General features: G+C 38.9%; 2 protein-coding genes across 3 annotated transcripts; both read left to right on the top strand.

Annotated features, from left to right (window-relative positions):
- Nucleotides 1-178: 178 nt before the first annotated feature.
- On the top strand, nucleotides 179-6,096 carry LOC131768308 (uncharacterized). 2 transcript variants are annotated; one of them, XM_066169800.1, is made up of 8 exons: nucleotides 179-244; nucleotides 1,023-1,111; nucleotides 1,516-1,578; nucleotides 2,088-2,225; nucleotides 3,077-3,202; nucleotides 3,431-3,693; nucleotides 4,107-4,356; nucleotides 4,676-6,096. In XM_066169800.1, exons 2-8 carry the CDS (start codon nucleotides 1,045-1,047, stop codon nucleotides 5,431-5,433), a joined length of 1,665 nt encoding a protein of 554 aa, XP_066025897.1. In that variant the 5' UTR covers nucleotides 179-244; nucleotides 1,023-1,044; the 3' UTR covers nucleotides 5,434-6,096. The 2 variants fall into 2 exon arrangements, with proteins under 2 accessions (XP_066025897.1, XP_058940022.2); XM_059084039.2 differs by lacking the exon at nucleotides 179-244 and adding an exon at nucleotides 763-787.
- A 1,844-nt stretch (nucleotides 6,097-7,940) lies between these two features.
- LOC131768309 (nematocyst expressed protein 4-like) lies at nucleotides 7,941-14,257 on the top strand. Its single transcript, XM_059084040.2, has 7 exons — nucleotides 7,941-8,070; nucleotides 9,879-9,965; nucleotides 10,558-10,707; nucleotides 11,262-11,396; nucleotides 11,915-12,040; nucleotides 12,466-12,842; nucleotides 13,575-14,257. Exons 2-7 carry the CDS (start codon nucleotides 9,899-9,901, stop codon nucleotides 14,031-14,033), a joined length of 1,314 nt encoding a protein of 437 aa, XP_058940023.2. The 5' UTR covers nucleotides 7,941-8,070; nucleotides 9,879-9,898; the 3' UTR covers nucleotides 14,034-14,257.
- Nucleotides 14,258-15,530: the final 1,273 nt, after the last annotated feature.

The following is a 15,530-nucleotide window of genomic DNA, read 5'->3' as shown; positions in this document are numbered from 1 at the left end:
CCCCATCGATCAAGAGTCAAAAGACAGCTGCGCGTCTCCGTCATCAGTATGAATTTCCTTGGAAAAGGGAAAGACTTTGATATTTATTATGTGACTGAATTATGCTTTGGAAGAATATCCGAATAAGTTGAACCACCAGTTTTTTCCAACGAGGTACCTGTCGACATGGAAAAAAAAACGATAGCAAGATTTTCTTCATTCAGTTGAAGATGTTGAAACTTTTCACCGTGGTAATCGTTTTCTGGTAAGAGTCCTATACTTTATATTACTCAGGTTTTAAATCGAAGTGTCGAGGGAACAAGACAGGACAATGGCCTTAATTCAGCTCTTTTCTTATGTTTCGTCTTTCACGATAAACGATTTAAAAACATGGCGTGTTCTTAGTTGCTGGCTTTCTTAGAATCTAAACATTTTCTTTAAAAAATGAATATAAACAAGAAAGAAAAATAACTTGTCATGAATAGCAGGAGTTCTTAAAACCCAGAAAAACACAGCCTAGATTTTGGAATAAATATAAAGTAAAATTGGCTTACTGTGTTTTTATAACAAGAAACTTAGAGAGGTTTTCAACTCATTGCTTTTAAGAGGCTAGCACCTCACCACGGTTCCACCAAACAAATGTTTACGAGGATTCTATTTCAAAACGATAAATTCTTTCACACTGCAGTTTTGTGATATGTAGCACCTGTCAAATCTATCCACGCAAGGCTGACCGCTTTCATTGATTCGTTCAATTCGACGTGGATTTGTGTTCTACAAATTATGAAGTAAAAACTAGCTATAGACGGTAAGTTTTCTCTTTCTAAATAAACTAACGGGCTTCCAGCGACAGAACGTTTCTCCTAATACGTGCTTTTCTTAAATTTATTAGGAACAATTTTCAAATTTTATTTCATGACTGATAAAAAAATTGTATATATATAAAATTGATCGATGAGAATTCAATTTACATAGACTCAACTATGGAAATAAAATAGAACGTAAGCTTTTTTCTATACAAACCTTTTTATTTAATTCTTCAGATACCACGAAACTTATGACGGGATGGTTGAATGCGGACAAAAGACTCAAAATGCTGTCTTCTCTATCATTTTATATGTCATTGTCTCAGGTACAGTGTAAGCAACAGTCTTGTGGTAGACCCACTTGTAAATAAACCAATGTGTTCCGGCGAGGAGATTAACCAACTGCCTATTCAAATTACAAACTGCCTTCTTTCTTACCTTTTCGCTGCTGAGAACAGAATGTTATGGCAGATTACAATTTTGTCTCTTTTTAATTTTTCAGTTATTAATCAGCAAGATTGTTTCAGCTACGCAATCTCAACAATTTAAAACTATACAGTTTATTTAATGAGGTACTGAATTGATGGGAAAACACTCACATGGATGTTGTAACATTTGGACGTGCATCAAATAGAGACTAGTTTCCCAAGCAGTTTCATTTACATTAGCGTTATTACGTTGCGTGTTATATTCAAAGCTAGCATATTTCGTGTTTGTTTGGTTGTTTCAGTATTTTATCTTTGTACGAAAGAAGCCGTGCAAGGTGCCCCGATAGCATTAGATGTCTCTCGAGGTAAGACATATTCAAAACCCAGTAATTTAGCTTAATTGCGTCATAAGGCTCTCGTCGTTAACGACACTCACAACCTTTCTTCGTGAATGGATGCTCATCTTTGAATTTCTCAGTATCTGTGGGTTTGATCGAAAGCAGACTCTGATGATCATTTTGGAGTTCTATCGTTAACGTTGTTGTTGCTTTTGTTTTTTTGTTTTGTTTTGCTTTTTAACAATGGCCTATCTCGAACTCTCTAACCGTACTGTTTTCTACGATTAAAAAATACGCTCTATCACATTATTGTATCAGAAAAGGGGAAAGATAGATGATAATATCGTGTTGCTAAGTAAATGCGACCTAAAGACACTTTCTATTGATTGTACTCTTGATGAATGATTGACATTTTTACTAAATCAATCATATATATATATATATATATATATATATATATATATATATATTTATATATGCATCGTTACATGGGGTAGTCACGTCAAAACTTCTTTTCCATTTTATTGACCCTCTAGTTCGTATCAATCCACTGGAGTGTTATGATAGGGTCAAATCGTGCTCAAAAGAAGCTAAAAATGGATTCTGCGCGTCCAACTATCATTACATGATTGACAGATGTCCATGGAGCTGCCGGTTCTGCAGAAAAGCTGGAGGTAATAAATCGATCATATTATTAAACAATAAGGCACTAGATTTTTTAAGTGACCAGCACTGGACCGGACATGATACATTTTATAAGATATTCTTCCCTTGCGATGCTGACGTCAACGTAGTAGACCGACAAGGAGCGTAATTTCAGGAGGCGATGTGGCTGAGTGATTTTTGTGCGCTGTTTGACTTGGAAAGTGGCAACAGTCAAACGTTTTTTACATCTACCTTCTCAATTAGATCTTTATCTCGATGCCCCTATTCAACTCTTGAATCGAGATCAAATATTTTTTTTCTTCTACCTGCTCAAATAGATCTGCTTCTCGGTTGCACCCTTGTCAACTCTTCTGCAGCGGTCGTGTAAAGAAAACCAGTTGAACGTGATATCCAACTGGTTTACTGGGATTTACAACAATTTAGGTTTCGTTTGCTCCAATTGGATTTGTTTCTCCTTAGTCCCCGCTAAATTCCTCGGCAGCATATTTCTAAGGCCAACTGGCTTCCTTCCTTCCTTCCACTGAATTAAAAATTAGAGGAATGATGTGTTTGATTTAAGTGGGGTGCGTATGAACAACCTGGACTTATGTAGCTATGTACACCTCTGCGGCGAGATGAAATATAAACTATTTAAAAAAAAAGGGGAGTAAAAATTACCAAGTCTACGCTTTCTAACCATGTAAGGGCCAAACGGTTAAATTTTTGAGGGGTTAATCCCTGTATGGAAGGGCGACTCAAGCTGGAAAACCTTTCTGTCGTCTCCTTGGATGATGCATATGAATGGTTGTTTAATCGTCAATGATTCGGCAATATTCTTGAACGTGTTAATAACTTGGAAGATTTGCTGAATTCATGTTAGGAGATACTGACAAATGTGAAGATATCGATCAGCAATGTCCAGAATGGGTGTCAAACAATGAATGCGCGACGCGACCAGACTACATGGCTCAGAACTGCAAAAAGAGCTGCGAGATGTGTGGTCCAGGTGAGTTGCTTTTAACAATCCAAAGGTGTTTCTTTAATATCGTGATCCTAGCGGGCTGAAGGAAGATGATTTAAGCAACTTTCTCAAAAGAATTAAAAACGGAACTACAGCCAAATCTAAGCCTTACCCTGATTCGTTCGTGGTCTATAGCATAATTTATCTTATCCTTAGCAGTTTTTGCGATTTCAAATTAAACGGCTCAATCGTTTTTAATTCTTGTTTCTATAGAAAGCGAGTACAAAGTGAGTGACTCGGAACCCAATTGTCCAATCTGGGCCAAAGCTGGTTGGTGCCAGAAAAATTCAGACTTGCTTAAAAAATGTCCGCACAGTTGTCAAAAGTACGGTTATATGGGTGCAAATTCCATGGAAGAACGCTACATAACAGTCAACTTTCAGAATACTTCACAAGTAACAGCCACAAATGTCACTGATTTTGCTGCACCACCGCCGCCATCTGCTGCTATTCGTCCTCATTCAGAACTGGAATCGGTAAGACTTGGATATAGACAGAGTTAGTCATAAGAAAAAATGCATGAAATTTTCCTCATCAAAAAAATGAATTGGCATTTCAGGCCTTTTGGTTCATTATTGCTGAGCTTGTCTCAGTTTCCAAGGAATGAAGCGTCTAGTAGTACGGTACTATATTGCCATTCGTCCTTGACCCCTTGAGAACAAACCCATGCATAGTTCTTTAAGATTTTCTGACAGTTTGCTAGTTTTTATCGACAGTCTTGGGTGGAGAAAGACTTCGCCTCGCTCATGGACGCATCATTTAGCTTCACCAAAAAAAAAACATTTTAAGATTGTAAATTTTGCAATTTCGAGTGAAATCTCGATTTGCATGTGAAGGGAATTTTAATCTACAGTTTAATTCTAATTTATATTTTATTTTCCTGAATCAGCTTCCTGCCGACCTGAAGTCGGTTCTCGAAAAGGAATGGTGGAACTCAAAACTGTTACAACTGACTCAAAAGCAAAATGAGTATGTGACTCACCCAGAGCTACGCCAACCTTCTTTTCCACTGTACACGAACAGCTCTGCTCAGTCAGGTAACAACACTCTATTAGGAAGAAAACAGATCAACGGATCCCAAGTGCTAACAAACTTGACAAGTTCACAAGGGTTCATAAATCAGTCATCAATATTGCAAGGTACGTATATAATATTGTCTCTACGGTTTCCAATTATATACCTCTCTTCCGTTTCTTCAACTGAATGCCGGCTAAACCAGTTCCTTAGCGAGGCAATTTTGCAGGTTAGAATTTACTGACGGTTGCTTGTTATGCGTAGAGAAAGGAAACTATTACGTAATCCGAAAAAATATAATTAGCTTTGTGATATACGCGTTAATGATATTGCGAGACTTTAAGTGAGATTTGCCCTTAATTACCTCCCCTTACACCTTTTCGATAAAAATATAACGATAATCAAGAAATCACAGCAAAACCCTCAGTTGTATCACTTTTACAGGTGGAAATAAACAAGAACAGTTGAACGAACCTCCTGCCCCTGCTCCTCCTCCTCGACCGTATGACTCTCTTCTTCCACAACTAGCCGTCAGTGGTCTGACATGGAATGGTAAACGAAAAAAGGCGGAAGAAAATCAGGCTGATGGACAAACAGCTCAGAAGACTGAATCAAGTCAAGACGTAATATGGAAAGAAGAAAAAGAGGAAGACGAGGATTTAGAAGCCGAAAATGGTCAACAAAAAGAAGAGGTTCCTGTGATAGTTTCAGGGAATGATGAAATTTCAAGTGGCCACGAACCGAGGGTTGAAATGCTTCCGTTAGGTGATAAAGAAGTGAAGCACGCGAAAACACTCGAGAGCCAACTAACAACTTCGGGTGAGAATTTTGAAAACTATCACGAGAATACGGAAGGATACGTAACGTCTTCTTCTGGAAGTGGCGAAGAGATGGATTCAGAAGAACAACATGATGTATCGATGTACAACAGTCCCGAAAGTACTGAAGAAGGCGATGTAAAACGGGTCTTTCCAGAAAGTGACATTTCTGGGAGCGGGCAGCATTCAGCGCAGGAAATTGATGGCAATGAGACCAGTTCAGATGAAAGTAGACGGGAGGACAATGTCAAACAAGGCTTTCCCAAAAATAACATCCGTAGTGGCAGTCAGCTTCATAAACAGGAAAGTGGTGACTTTGAATCTAGTTCATCTGGTAGTAACCAGTATGAGGACGATGTAAGGTTCTCTGGGAGTGGAGAGTAGAGCATTAGGGGTAGCCTAAATATCTAATTTGGAAGAGTAATAAATAGAAATTTCCTGATGCTCAATTATTTTCCATTTTCTGGTTCCTTTTATTAAGTTAAACGTAGTTTTGATCTAAAACGACGAAGCAGAGTTGAGAAAATTTGATAGGGGGTTTGAAGCCGTTGGATCATTCATGAGTCAAAATTAGTTCAATAGACACGACAGAGGAAAAGAAAAGAGTTAAGATTTTGGCATTTCCACGTCATAAAACATTGTGAAAGGTACCAATATCGGTGAGCTTGCACTGTATTGCTGACTATGTTACTGTTTTTAGCTAATGACTTTGGAAATTAAATTGTAAATGAGTGTAATAGTAGACAGGAATATCAACCGGTTCAGATGTAAATTCCAGAGGTATGTTTTGTACTAAATGTGATATGAACAACCAAAGCGTAGTTAATTTGACCTATACAATCGTGATTATGCATGCTCAAAGCAAAGTTTAGCTTTATACAGATGATTTTTCTTTTCATTTCAGGGTTGTTCTATAGAGAAATCTAAAACGGCATATGGTATCAAATGAGTTTTTTGCTCTCTTGTTGAGAGATAAAATTTGCATCTCAAGCCAAACATGTCTTAATTTAAAAAGAAAAAGAATTAAAGATGACTTTTTAGATTCAATAAAATCAAGAGATTAAACGTTTCACTCGCCTCGTCAATAAAATGTAGCATGTTCCGTAACTGTGGTTTACATGGCCGTTCATTCCAGAGACTAAATTGGAGATCTGAAATATCAAAAGCCCTGTTTCGAGCTCAGCGACAATCCATTCATGACTACTTGCTTTTGTTCCTTAGGCCCGTGAAGAGAGGAATAGTATTCATTTGAAATTGAGGAGGAAGATATGAGGACTGGGAAGAGAGTTGAGTTCTAATCTATCCCTAAGTTTACCTCCCTAACACCGGCTCCCTGAGGCAAAGCTGGCTCCCTGAGTGGAAAACATGAATCGAATTTTTTTTCTAAATTTCAGCTTGAATAAGCACAAAATTTTTTATGCGGTCTCAACTCTCGTCAGCTTTACCTCTGTGTTCAGTTGTTGACGGAAGAGACTTAGAATTTGATCGCCTTCCCGCCAGAGGTTAGAATGAACACAAAAGAGAAAACAATAAAAACAGTAACTGAAAACCAAAGCCAAACAAATCACTGACAATGTAGAGGTTGTTCGGTGTAGACTCTTCATTAGAAAGAAATCGCCATAAATCACGGACTTGTGCCCCAGGGAGAGACTAGGTGAGTCATGTTACATCTAATGACTGAGAAGACTATACCTGGTTGATACGAATACGTGACACAGGTAGTTATATATTTTTTTTTCCCGAACAGTATTGCAAGAAGGTAACCTTCGGAGGTTGGCTTTAAAATGCATAGGAAGATCTGAGGAAAAAAAGTACGATCTATAACAGTAATAAAAAATAACAGTAGTAAAAACCTGGCATAAAAGAAATTAAATCAAACGTGGGACACTGCCATAGAAAAATACCAACACCTCTAATTCCTGTGGCCTGAAAAATTGATTCAGGACTTATTCTGTTTTATGCAGCGTAGATTGATCAGAACAGCAAGTGCAATCTTATTCCAACTCTAACCATACCATTTCTCTTTTGAAAACTACTGAAATTTGCCTAAATGATACTGAAAACGCATTTAGCCACGAGCACGTAAACATTGTCGGAAATTGTTACGTCCTTAAGAAATTTTATTTCCCACACTCCAAACAAGAGAACGATTTTCTTATATAAACACCCCAGGGTCATGGACAACAAGCGAAAAGCTCAAGAGACAAACTGATTTCAAAATATTTCCCTGCCACTTTTTCAAGGATATAAGATATAATGATGAATGAGAACGAAAACCAGTTTAAATATTGTGGACTTATTGTTGGAGAAACTGGTATCCTAGGGACAAACAATATTACCAAAATACTCCTTTTTACCTGAAAAGCATTGTCAAATTGACTTTTCCCTGCTTCTTACGCGCAAATCAATACGACTTTTCCCTGCCTCTTACGCGCAAGTTACCGGTCGCGCGGTCTTATGACGCTATTACTCTAATCTTTATAATCACCTCTTCCCGCTCAATTATGGCATAGCACAGTCTTAAACATTATAACTTAAATGCAAGCAAACTTAAGGAAAAATTTCTTTTGCGGCAATAATAATGGCATTAACTAGTAGCTAAAGCTGTTATCAATTGCGATTACTTTGAGCAAATACCTGTCCAAAGAGAATTCTGTTTCACTCGCTAACGATACGTGACAACTTGACTTCAGGGCAATGCAGGTTTGACAGGTTTCAATTAAAATCTTTTGTTTAACGTTAATTCAAGTGACTTTTAGTCGTTTTCAACTTACCGCTTGGTCGAGTCTATGACATTAGGTAAGAAGAGGTTAAAACAGAGCGCTAGAGTCTCATGGTTCCCACATTAAAAAGTGATCACTGTCGGCCATTAATACCTGCATGCCATGGCCATTACTCTGTAGATATGCTTGGATAGACAAAGCTCTTTTTAGCTATTTGTCATATTCCCCTATCGCAAATTAATTTGCCATCCAAGAAGTATTTTTACGAGTTGATTGTTAGGGAGACAACTCGAAAAAGGTAAGTGCAACGAAAAATTTTTATTTACTGGCTGAGTTTCGGGGTGGGCCTAAAACCCTTGAGTTTAAAGCGATCAGTAAACAACTCATTACTGTTTTGTTCGCGAAAGGCTTTCTTTGTTACAGTCGAAGTGGTTTTGCTTAAATAGACCTTTGTCTTCCTTTTAACAAGATACCTTTCATTTTATCTTCCTATCAATGGGAAGACAAAAAAGATAAACATCTTAAAGTCAGTCGATTTATATTAAGTTGCAATCGTTGGTGTAATGTTAATATTTTTCGTGGTATCACTTTGTGCTCTTGATTGTTTAATTAAAGCTAGAAGACCTTTCCATGAATCGCTTAAATTTAGATACAATTGTGAAACACTTGATGGAGCTCAAGATTAAGATGGAATCATGAAGATAGGTCCACCAACACGGCGAACTCAAGAAATGATGCGACGCCTTAGAAAACGCAAAGGGCTGACGTTCGAAACATCACAGTAACTTAATTTGCTATATTCACTCATTTATCTTTATTAAACCCACGTGTATATCCAGCTTAGCGTTTTACTTGTCCGCCTGTCTGCCTGTCCGCTTAGTCAGAATTGACAAAAAGTTAAGGGGGTAAGTTTCGTCAGTGGGAGAGTATAACAGGTAATTTGGTGTTAACAACTGACTTGAAAACGTAAATTAGCTACCGTAAAGAGTTGAAAGGCTGACGTTTTGAGCGTTATCCCTTCGTCAGTGGGGGGGACTAGGGGCTAACGCTCAAAACGTTAGCCTTTTAACTCTTTCCGGTGGGTAATTTATTTTTTCAACTCAGTTGTTAACACTAAATTGACTAGGGGTTAGTTTTTTCATTAATTCTTGAGCAACCTTTGTATAGACGAAAGACAACCATGAATAGAAGAGGGTAGTCAAACTTACTCGATTGTATTCCCCTTCCATCGGCAGATTTTTTGCCTCAATTTCTTTTTCGCAATGACAGTGTTTCCAACTCTCTACCTTCGCCGGGTGCTACTTTTGACTTGAGGAAATCTCTCTACCCTGGTTTACAACAGGGAATATACACATTTACGGAATAGCTTAGGTGGTTAGATCTGTCCTCTTGTGTCAGATCTCCCTCTCCGCACGTTTGCCTATTCCCCCTCCCCCCCCCCCCCCCCCCCCATCACCCCCAAAGGAAAAAAAAATATATATATATAGAAAGTCTGTGTTTCGGTTTTTTCCGAATTACAGTGCTCAATACATAGAAGCCAGTTTCGCGATTAAATCACTCTTCAGGGGATTTTAAAATCCCCTGAAGAATGATTTATATATATATAAATCAAAAGCTTTCTTTGCGTCTTAGAGAGAAAACTTTCAACATGAGGACATCTGAAGGAGTGGCTCACTAATTATCAAAAGCTAATTAATTATCATGCATCTGTGTCACTATCCGATTCTGATCGCCTGCAAGCAAGAATCCAACTGCCAATTGGTTGGCAGTGTTTTGGTAAAATCACCCCCAAAACAAGCATTTCCGAGCATCCATGATAGAACAAACAAGACAAATGATTGAATTTGGATGGCAAGAACTAATAAGGCCTTGGTTTATGTTACACGCCGAACCCCATGGCTCAGTTCGAAAGATAACACGAGCCTCGACCTTGACAATCAATCGTTATCATGCTAAACCCATTCTAACCGTTGTTTGATAACATTTGTAAACGAAAGGAACAATCTGTCGAGGTAACAACTCGCAACCCGAAGTTGTAATCATTGTCTGACAGTGACGGATTATTTTTTCAGGATTTTTGTCACATAATCTATACTTTGTTTGCAGATAGTGAGCCGAAATAGAAGATGAAGTTCGGTCTTGGTTGGTGCGCATTATTTATAATAGGCTTTACAGTCGCCTCCTCTGTCCTTGGTAGGTATCAATTTTCTATCCAGCGGCAGTAATAAACTGTCGAAGGAATCGATTCTACCGTCAAAATTTAAAGAGATCTTTAAACGTCGAAATTTCTTGGAGCAAAACCAAATGGATTGCTTTTTTGATTTCTTTTCACTTTTTTTTTTTATCAAAGTTGCTAATTTGGGTCAGGGAAGTTTGGCGACTGTTTAAAAAGGAAAAGTTTTCCTGAAGTGGGTCAAACTAACTCTTCCGCTGAAGGAAAAGGCTATGATAACACATTGGACTTTGCTGCACGTTTCGACAATGCCCTTCACCGTTTCAGATTGTACAGTAATGGTACAAATTTGGGAAGAGATGCCGAAAAACTTTTTCATGAGGTAATGGCATGATTGAAACATGACTTAACTAACTGGGATGACAAAGATTTCCCTGTGACACTCAAAAGTCTTTAGAAACCTTTGTTTTGGTCATGCAATCAAAGATCTTCCTTACAATAATTTTCTAGCTAACGAGAATTACAACATGTAGAATTCATCCCGAAGTGAAAAAAAGCGGAAACTATGTCAATTTGTAAATATTTGTAAATAAATATCACACACTCTACTAGGAACCGAGGAACAAAAGAGTGCATTTACTTCCGCTGATGAGCCAGGTTCTGGATCTGGAAGTGATTCCGGAAGCGGAGATGCACTTAATGAGAGAGATGAGGAGGGGCAGAAAATTCTTGACTTGATGTCTACGATTCCTTACAAAGAAGGTAAATGAAATACAGTTAGCTCAATTTTTCCTTGAAAAATAGGGGCTGGGTCTTACTCCACTCTTACTTTGCCTGTAGGGAACTATAAGGCTAATCTTCAAAACAGAAATTTCCGCGAACGTCACGTCTATTTTGGAAAAAAATAAACAGAGAAAGAAATCAATTGCCTATACCACGGAAAAAGTAAAACTTAAAAGCCTAGTATCTTGATTGTGCCATAATAAACAATCATTCACCGAAGTGGAGGCAAATATCCATCAATTTTACTGACCCTGAGGTGAATAATTTCTGTAGTATATACCACATAGAAACCCCCAAAATACTTATTTAATTAGCGTCAATATACCGAAAAGTTGTCGGAAAGTGAACTCTTGACGCTCGATTTTACGTATTCTGGTGATTTTTAGGTCAGATAACTACCGGAATATAGTACTGATGATAAATGATATTAATTACTGGGACACTAAACTAAGCCCTTAATGACTACCAGTGATATCTGGGTTATACAACCGTGCTAACAGCTTAAGTTTTTTTGCTGTTTTTGTTGTTCGTAGCTTATAACATAAAAAATTGCGAAGATAACCCAGAAGTTGACTGTAAAGGCAAGACTTCTACGAAATGTCTAAAAGATTTTCATGATATGGTGCGAGATTGCCCATTATCTTGTCACCTGTGCGCAAAAAGAGGAGGTACGTGATTTGAATTGCATTTCTGTGCCATTACTCGCGGTTGATCATTCCAAACCATTTTAACCATGGGGGTAGAAGAGAAGTGATCGAAGTCTGAGTAAGGAACTGTCGTCGAGTTATTCAAGGGCCGACCTTTGTTTATGGCAAGATTAGTTTATTTTGCCACTCTGTGAGAAGCAGTGTTGGTAAAATTGAATGAGCAGATGAATTTCGCAATGAATCAGTAAAACAGGGCTATGGACAAAGCCATGAATAGACGAGTAGTTGAAAAAAGAACTTCACTTACTATCTCTGTTGTTTTTTGCCTGGTATATTTTAATCAATCAAGAAAAACAATAACTTCTTCATTTTTTTAATAATACTTTGTTAGGAGCCACTGAGAAATGCGAGGATCTTGATGAAAATTGTGACGTAGGGGTCCGCAGACGCAAATGTCAGCTACTTCCTGATTACATGATGCAAAGATGTAAACTGAGAAAAACAATAACTTCTTCATTTTTTAAATAATACTTTGTTAGGAGCCACTGAGAAATGCGAGGATCTTGATGAAAATTGTGACGTAGGGGTCCGCAGACGCGAATGTCAGCTACTTCCTGATTACATGATGCAAAGATGTAAACTTTCCTGCCAATTCTGCGGCCCAGGTAGGAAAATCTGGCACCCATGATAAAAAAACCAAGGAAGTGATAAAGTATGGTAAATCACTCTTCGACTCCATTTTCGTGAGGCTGAATTTCAAATACTACAGGCAATATTCTATTCTATAGCGCAGGAAGCAGTTTTTTTGGGTAGCGATTTGTTATCTATCCCATACGTTTGACATTGCCTTTGTAATGCGACTATACTTCTACTCTTAAGGTGGGAGTTCAATTAAGCTTTTGTATATTGATTGGGATTATTAGCTCAAATGAAAAGTCACAGGCTTGTATAATTCCATGTTTGATTTAAAGTTGTAATGAGCTTTTTTTAGAACCTCGAAGGAGAGAAACTGAAGAAAGATATACGTCAAATACCTTTTAAAAACCAGGAAATAAGAAGCTTAAAACCTGTTAAACCTTCTTTCTTTCAGAGTCTGGGTTTGGAAAAATGGACAAACATCCCGTTTGCCCAATATGGGGAGAATATGGCTACTGTCAAACAGACTCTGACATAAGGAGAGAATGTCCTCATAGTTGCGCGAAGTACCATGGAGTCAGGCCAGCCCCCGAACCATATCCCTACCCCGTAAAGGCTCTGCATCCCTATCAATTCCAGCCTGGACAATATCCGATTCCTACTGGGTACCCATATCCCGCGCGATACCCGAGCCCATATCCTTCTCCTTACCCGTACCCGTATCCCTATCCATCTCCGTACCCCTCTCCCTATCCCTATCCATCTCCGTACCCCTCTCCTTACCCCCACCCTAACCCATATCCAACTCCTCATCCGACACCAGCACCACAGGTAGGGTATTTTTTTTCGATGTGCTCAGGTCATCTAGTTCAAGTTAATTTGTTTTTTCAGGATTTTTAACTTTAAACCTGTTGTAATAGGAGAATTTTGTAGTAAATTTTGTAGTGTAGCGGAGGGACATGGCACGCAAACAATAAACACCAGTAGGAGGGCAGAACTAAAACAATAAATTCTGACGACATATTAAAAACCAGCCAATAAATTAGAGTACGAAATAATGAAATCTCAACTGGTTGACTGTAAGTTGTTGACTAAGTTACAAAAGAAGTAAAGACCGCAGCACCCTTAGGGCATTACTTGTAAATTTATATAGGCAAACTGTAACAGATTTTCCAAGAAGCCCCTTGAGTGATCTATTTCTGAGTTGCCTCGCTTCCAGTTTAAGGCATTCTAATGGGCTAAATCGTGTCAGATGAACTTTAAAAATCTCAGGCCGACATTTGAATTCAATCTTTTTTCTTTTTTCTCTGTTTATTTAAATTCCTCGCCTGCCCATGGTGGCATTTATCATCTGCATTTAAAAATGCCAATTGTTAATTAAACGAGCCAGCAACATGGTTGAATCCTATAAGGACAGTTCACTTTGAATGTGTTTGAACGTATCTAAACGTATGCAATGTTCAGTTCAGTGAAATCAGCCTTGAAGTCGATAGCCACCTTAACTTTGAGGAACTCTTTCCTCCATCGTGCAGTGAGGATAGTTAATCTGGATTTTTGTTGCAGCCGAGTCCAGTACCCACACCAGTGCCCTCCCCAGAACCTTCTCCAGTGCCCGCTCCATCTCCTTCTCCAGAGCCCTCTCCATCACCAGCCCCGGCCCCTTATCCAACACCAAGTCCGGCCCCTAATCCAACACCAGCACCAGCTCCGACCCCTTATCCAGCACCAGCACCGGTTCCGGCCCCTTATCCAGCACCAGCACCAGCACCGGCCCCTTATCCAGCACCAGCACCAGCACCAGCACCGGCCCCTTATCCAGCACCAGCACCGGCCCCGTATCCAGCTCCAGCAGCGGCCCCTTATCCAGCACCAGCTCCTGCACCGTATCCAGCGGCGGTTCCCCCTGCAGCACCTGCAACTTACGACAAAGGTCACAAGTCAGAGAAAAGCGAACAAAAGAAGCACAAGGACCATAAGAGGAAAAATCATGACTCGAAGAAACGCAAAGGAAGAAGAAATTGAGTCGCCGAAATCTTCACCCGTTATCACAGTTCAACGCATCCTGTAACTGAAAGTAAAATGTCTGTCGGAGATAGATTAAGTATTCTTTACTGATAAATCTCTTGGAACAGCCGGAATTAATGTTTTATACACAAATTACAGCACAGGTTGAGACGTTCGTCTCAAGTACGATTCCTTGGTCAGTATCTCATATTGTGAAGACCTAAAGGAGAAATAAATTATAAAACGACAAATCTCGAAAGGGAATTTAATTTTCCCATAATATTTACCTATGTTTTTCACACTTGATGCTATTCAATCTCAATCCCAACGGTACGGTGGGGTTACTCTTATTTACGTGAATCTCCAAGAATTCAAACACATTTGTGAACAATATTCCATCTGTGAATATGAAAGCGATCTTCCCAGTTATGAACACTACTTAATCAGTAGTGAAAGGAAGGCCTAAAAAAAACTCAGGCCTGCATGTACGGGATTTGAACCCATGACCTCTGCGATACCGGTGCAGCGCTCTACCAACTGAGCTAACTGGGAGCTGGTTACTGTGTTGGTTCAAAATAAACCCGTGAAGTGGTGAATAAACGACTGTGAATATTCCATGTAGACAAATGAGGAATTCGGTCGGAGCCTCCAAACTTAGTCCCTGTTACTACTGGGTCAACCAGTTCCAAATGATACATCACAATTTGAGCGTCTTTACCGATCAATTCAAATTTGCATTTGGTAGCACCAAAACTGCTCTCTCTGTCAGGGCTGGGTTTTTTCGTTCTTTTTTTTTAGCGTACAAGTGAGTGAGCTTTTTGTCTATCATTGCACAATCCCTAACGTCATTTTGTGACTGATCTTTCCTAAAGCACAAAAAGCCAAACTTTCCCTCACAAGGCTAACTGGGTAGTTAGGCATTAACACAGCATAAGTGTAGTTTGCTTACTCTTTACTCGAGCGGCGGCCGTCCATACCTCTTGGCCAAGAAAGGCGCAGCAAGATCGAGAGCAACTTTTCTTGAGGTTAGCTAAGGGTGAAAGGCGCGTTTTTTTTTTTTTCATTTCGTGCTTAATAGTTAGCGAAATGTTATGCGAAATTTTATATGTGCTGTTTAGAAAATCTTAGGGCGTTACAGACAAAGACACCGCCAGGGACCAAGCAGAGATGTCATCCTAAACGTCTGTAAGCCCTAACTCGTCACTCATCGAGATTTTTATTGGGAATAAAGACAATTCAACAACTCTCCACTTGGAGACAATGTCATCTATGGCTTAAATCATAAAGCGAGTTGAAGAGGAGTAGAGAAATCTTCTTGCCGTGGATTCCCTGATGGTATCAGCGAGGAAAAACTAACAAGAAAGCCATCTTAAAAAAACATTAATCTACTGGCATAGAGATGTTTGCGAAGGTACTTTTAAGAGAGATTGCGAAAACATACAAAATCATTTCGGACCGTTTCAACTAGGGGATTTGGATTGAGAGCAACTGAATTTGTTATATTTGATGAGACGA

The sequence above is a fragment of the Pocillopora verrucosa genome, chromosome 7 (genome assembly GCF_036669915.1).
Source record: "Pocillopora verrucosa isolate sample1 chromosome 7, ASM3666991v2, whole genome shotgun sequence".
Taxonomy (NCBI): Eukaryota; Metazoa; Cnidaria; class Anthozoa; order Scleractinia; family Pocilloporidae; genus Pocillopora; species Pocillopora verrucosa.
The sequence above is the reverse complement of the archived record's forward strand: the minus strand, read 5'-3'. Positions and strand labels throughout refer to the sequence as shown.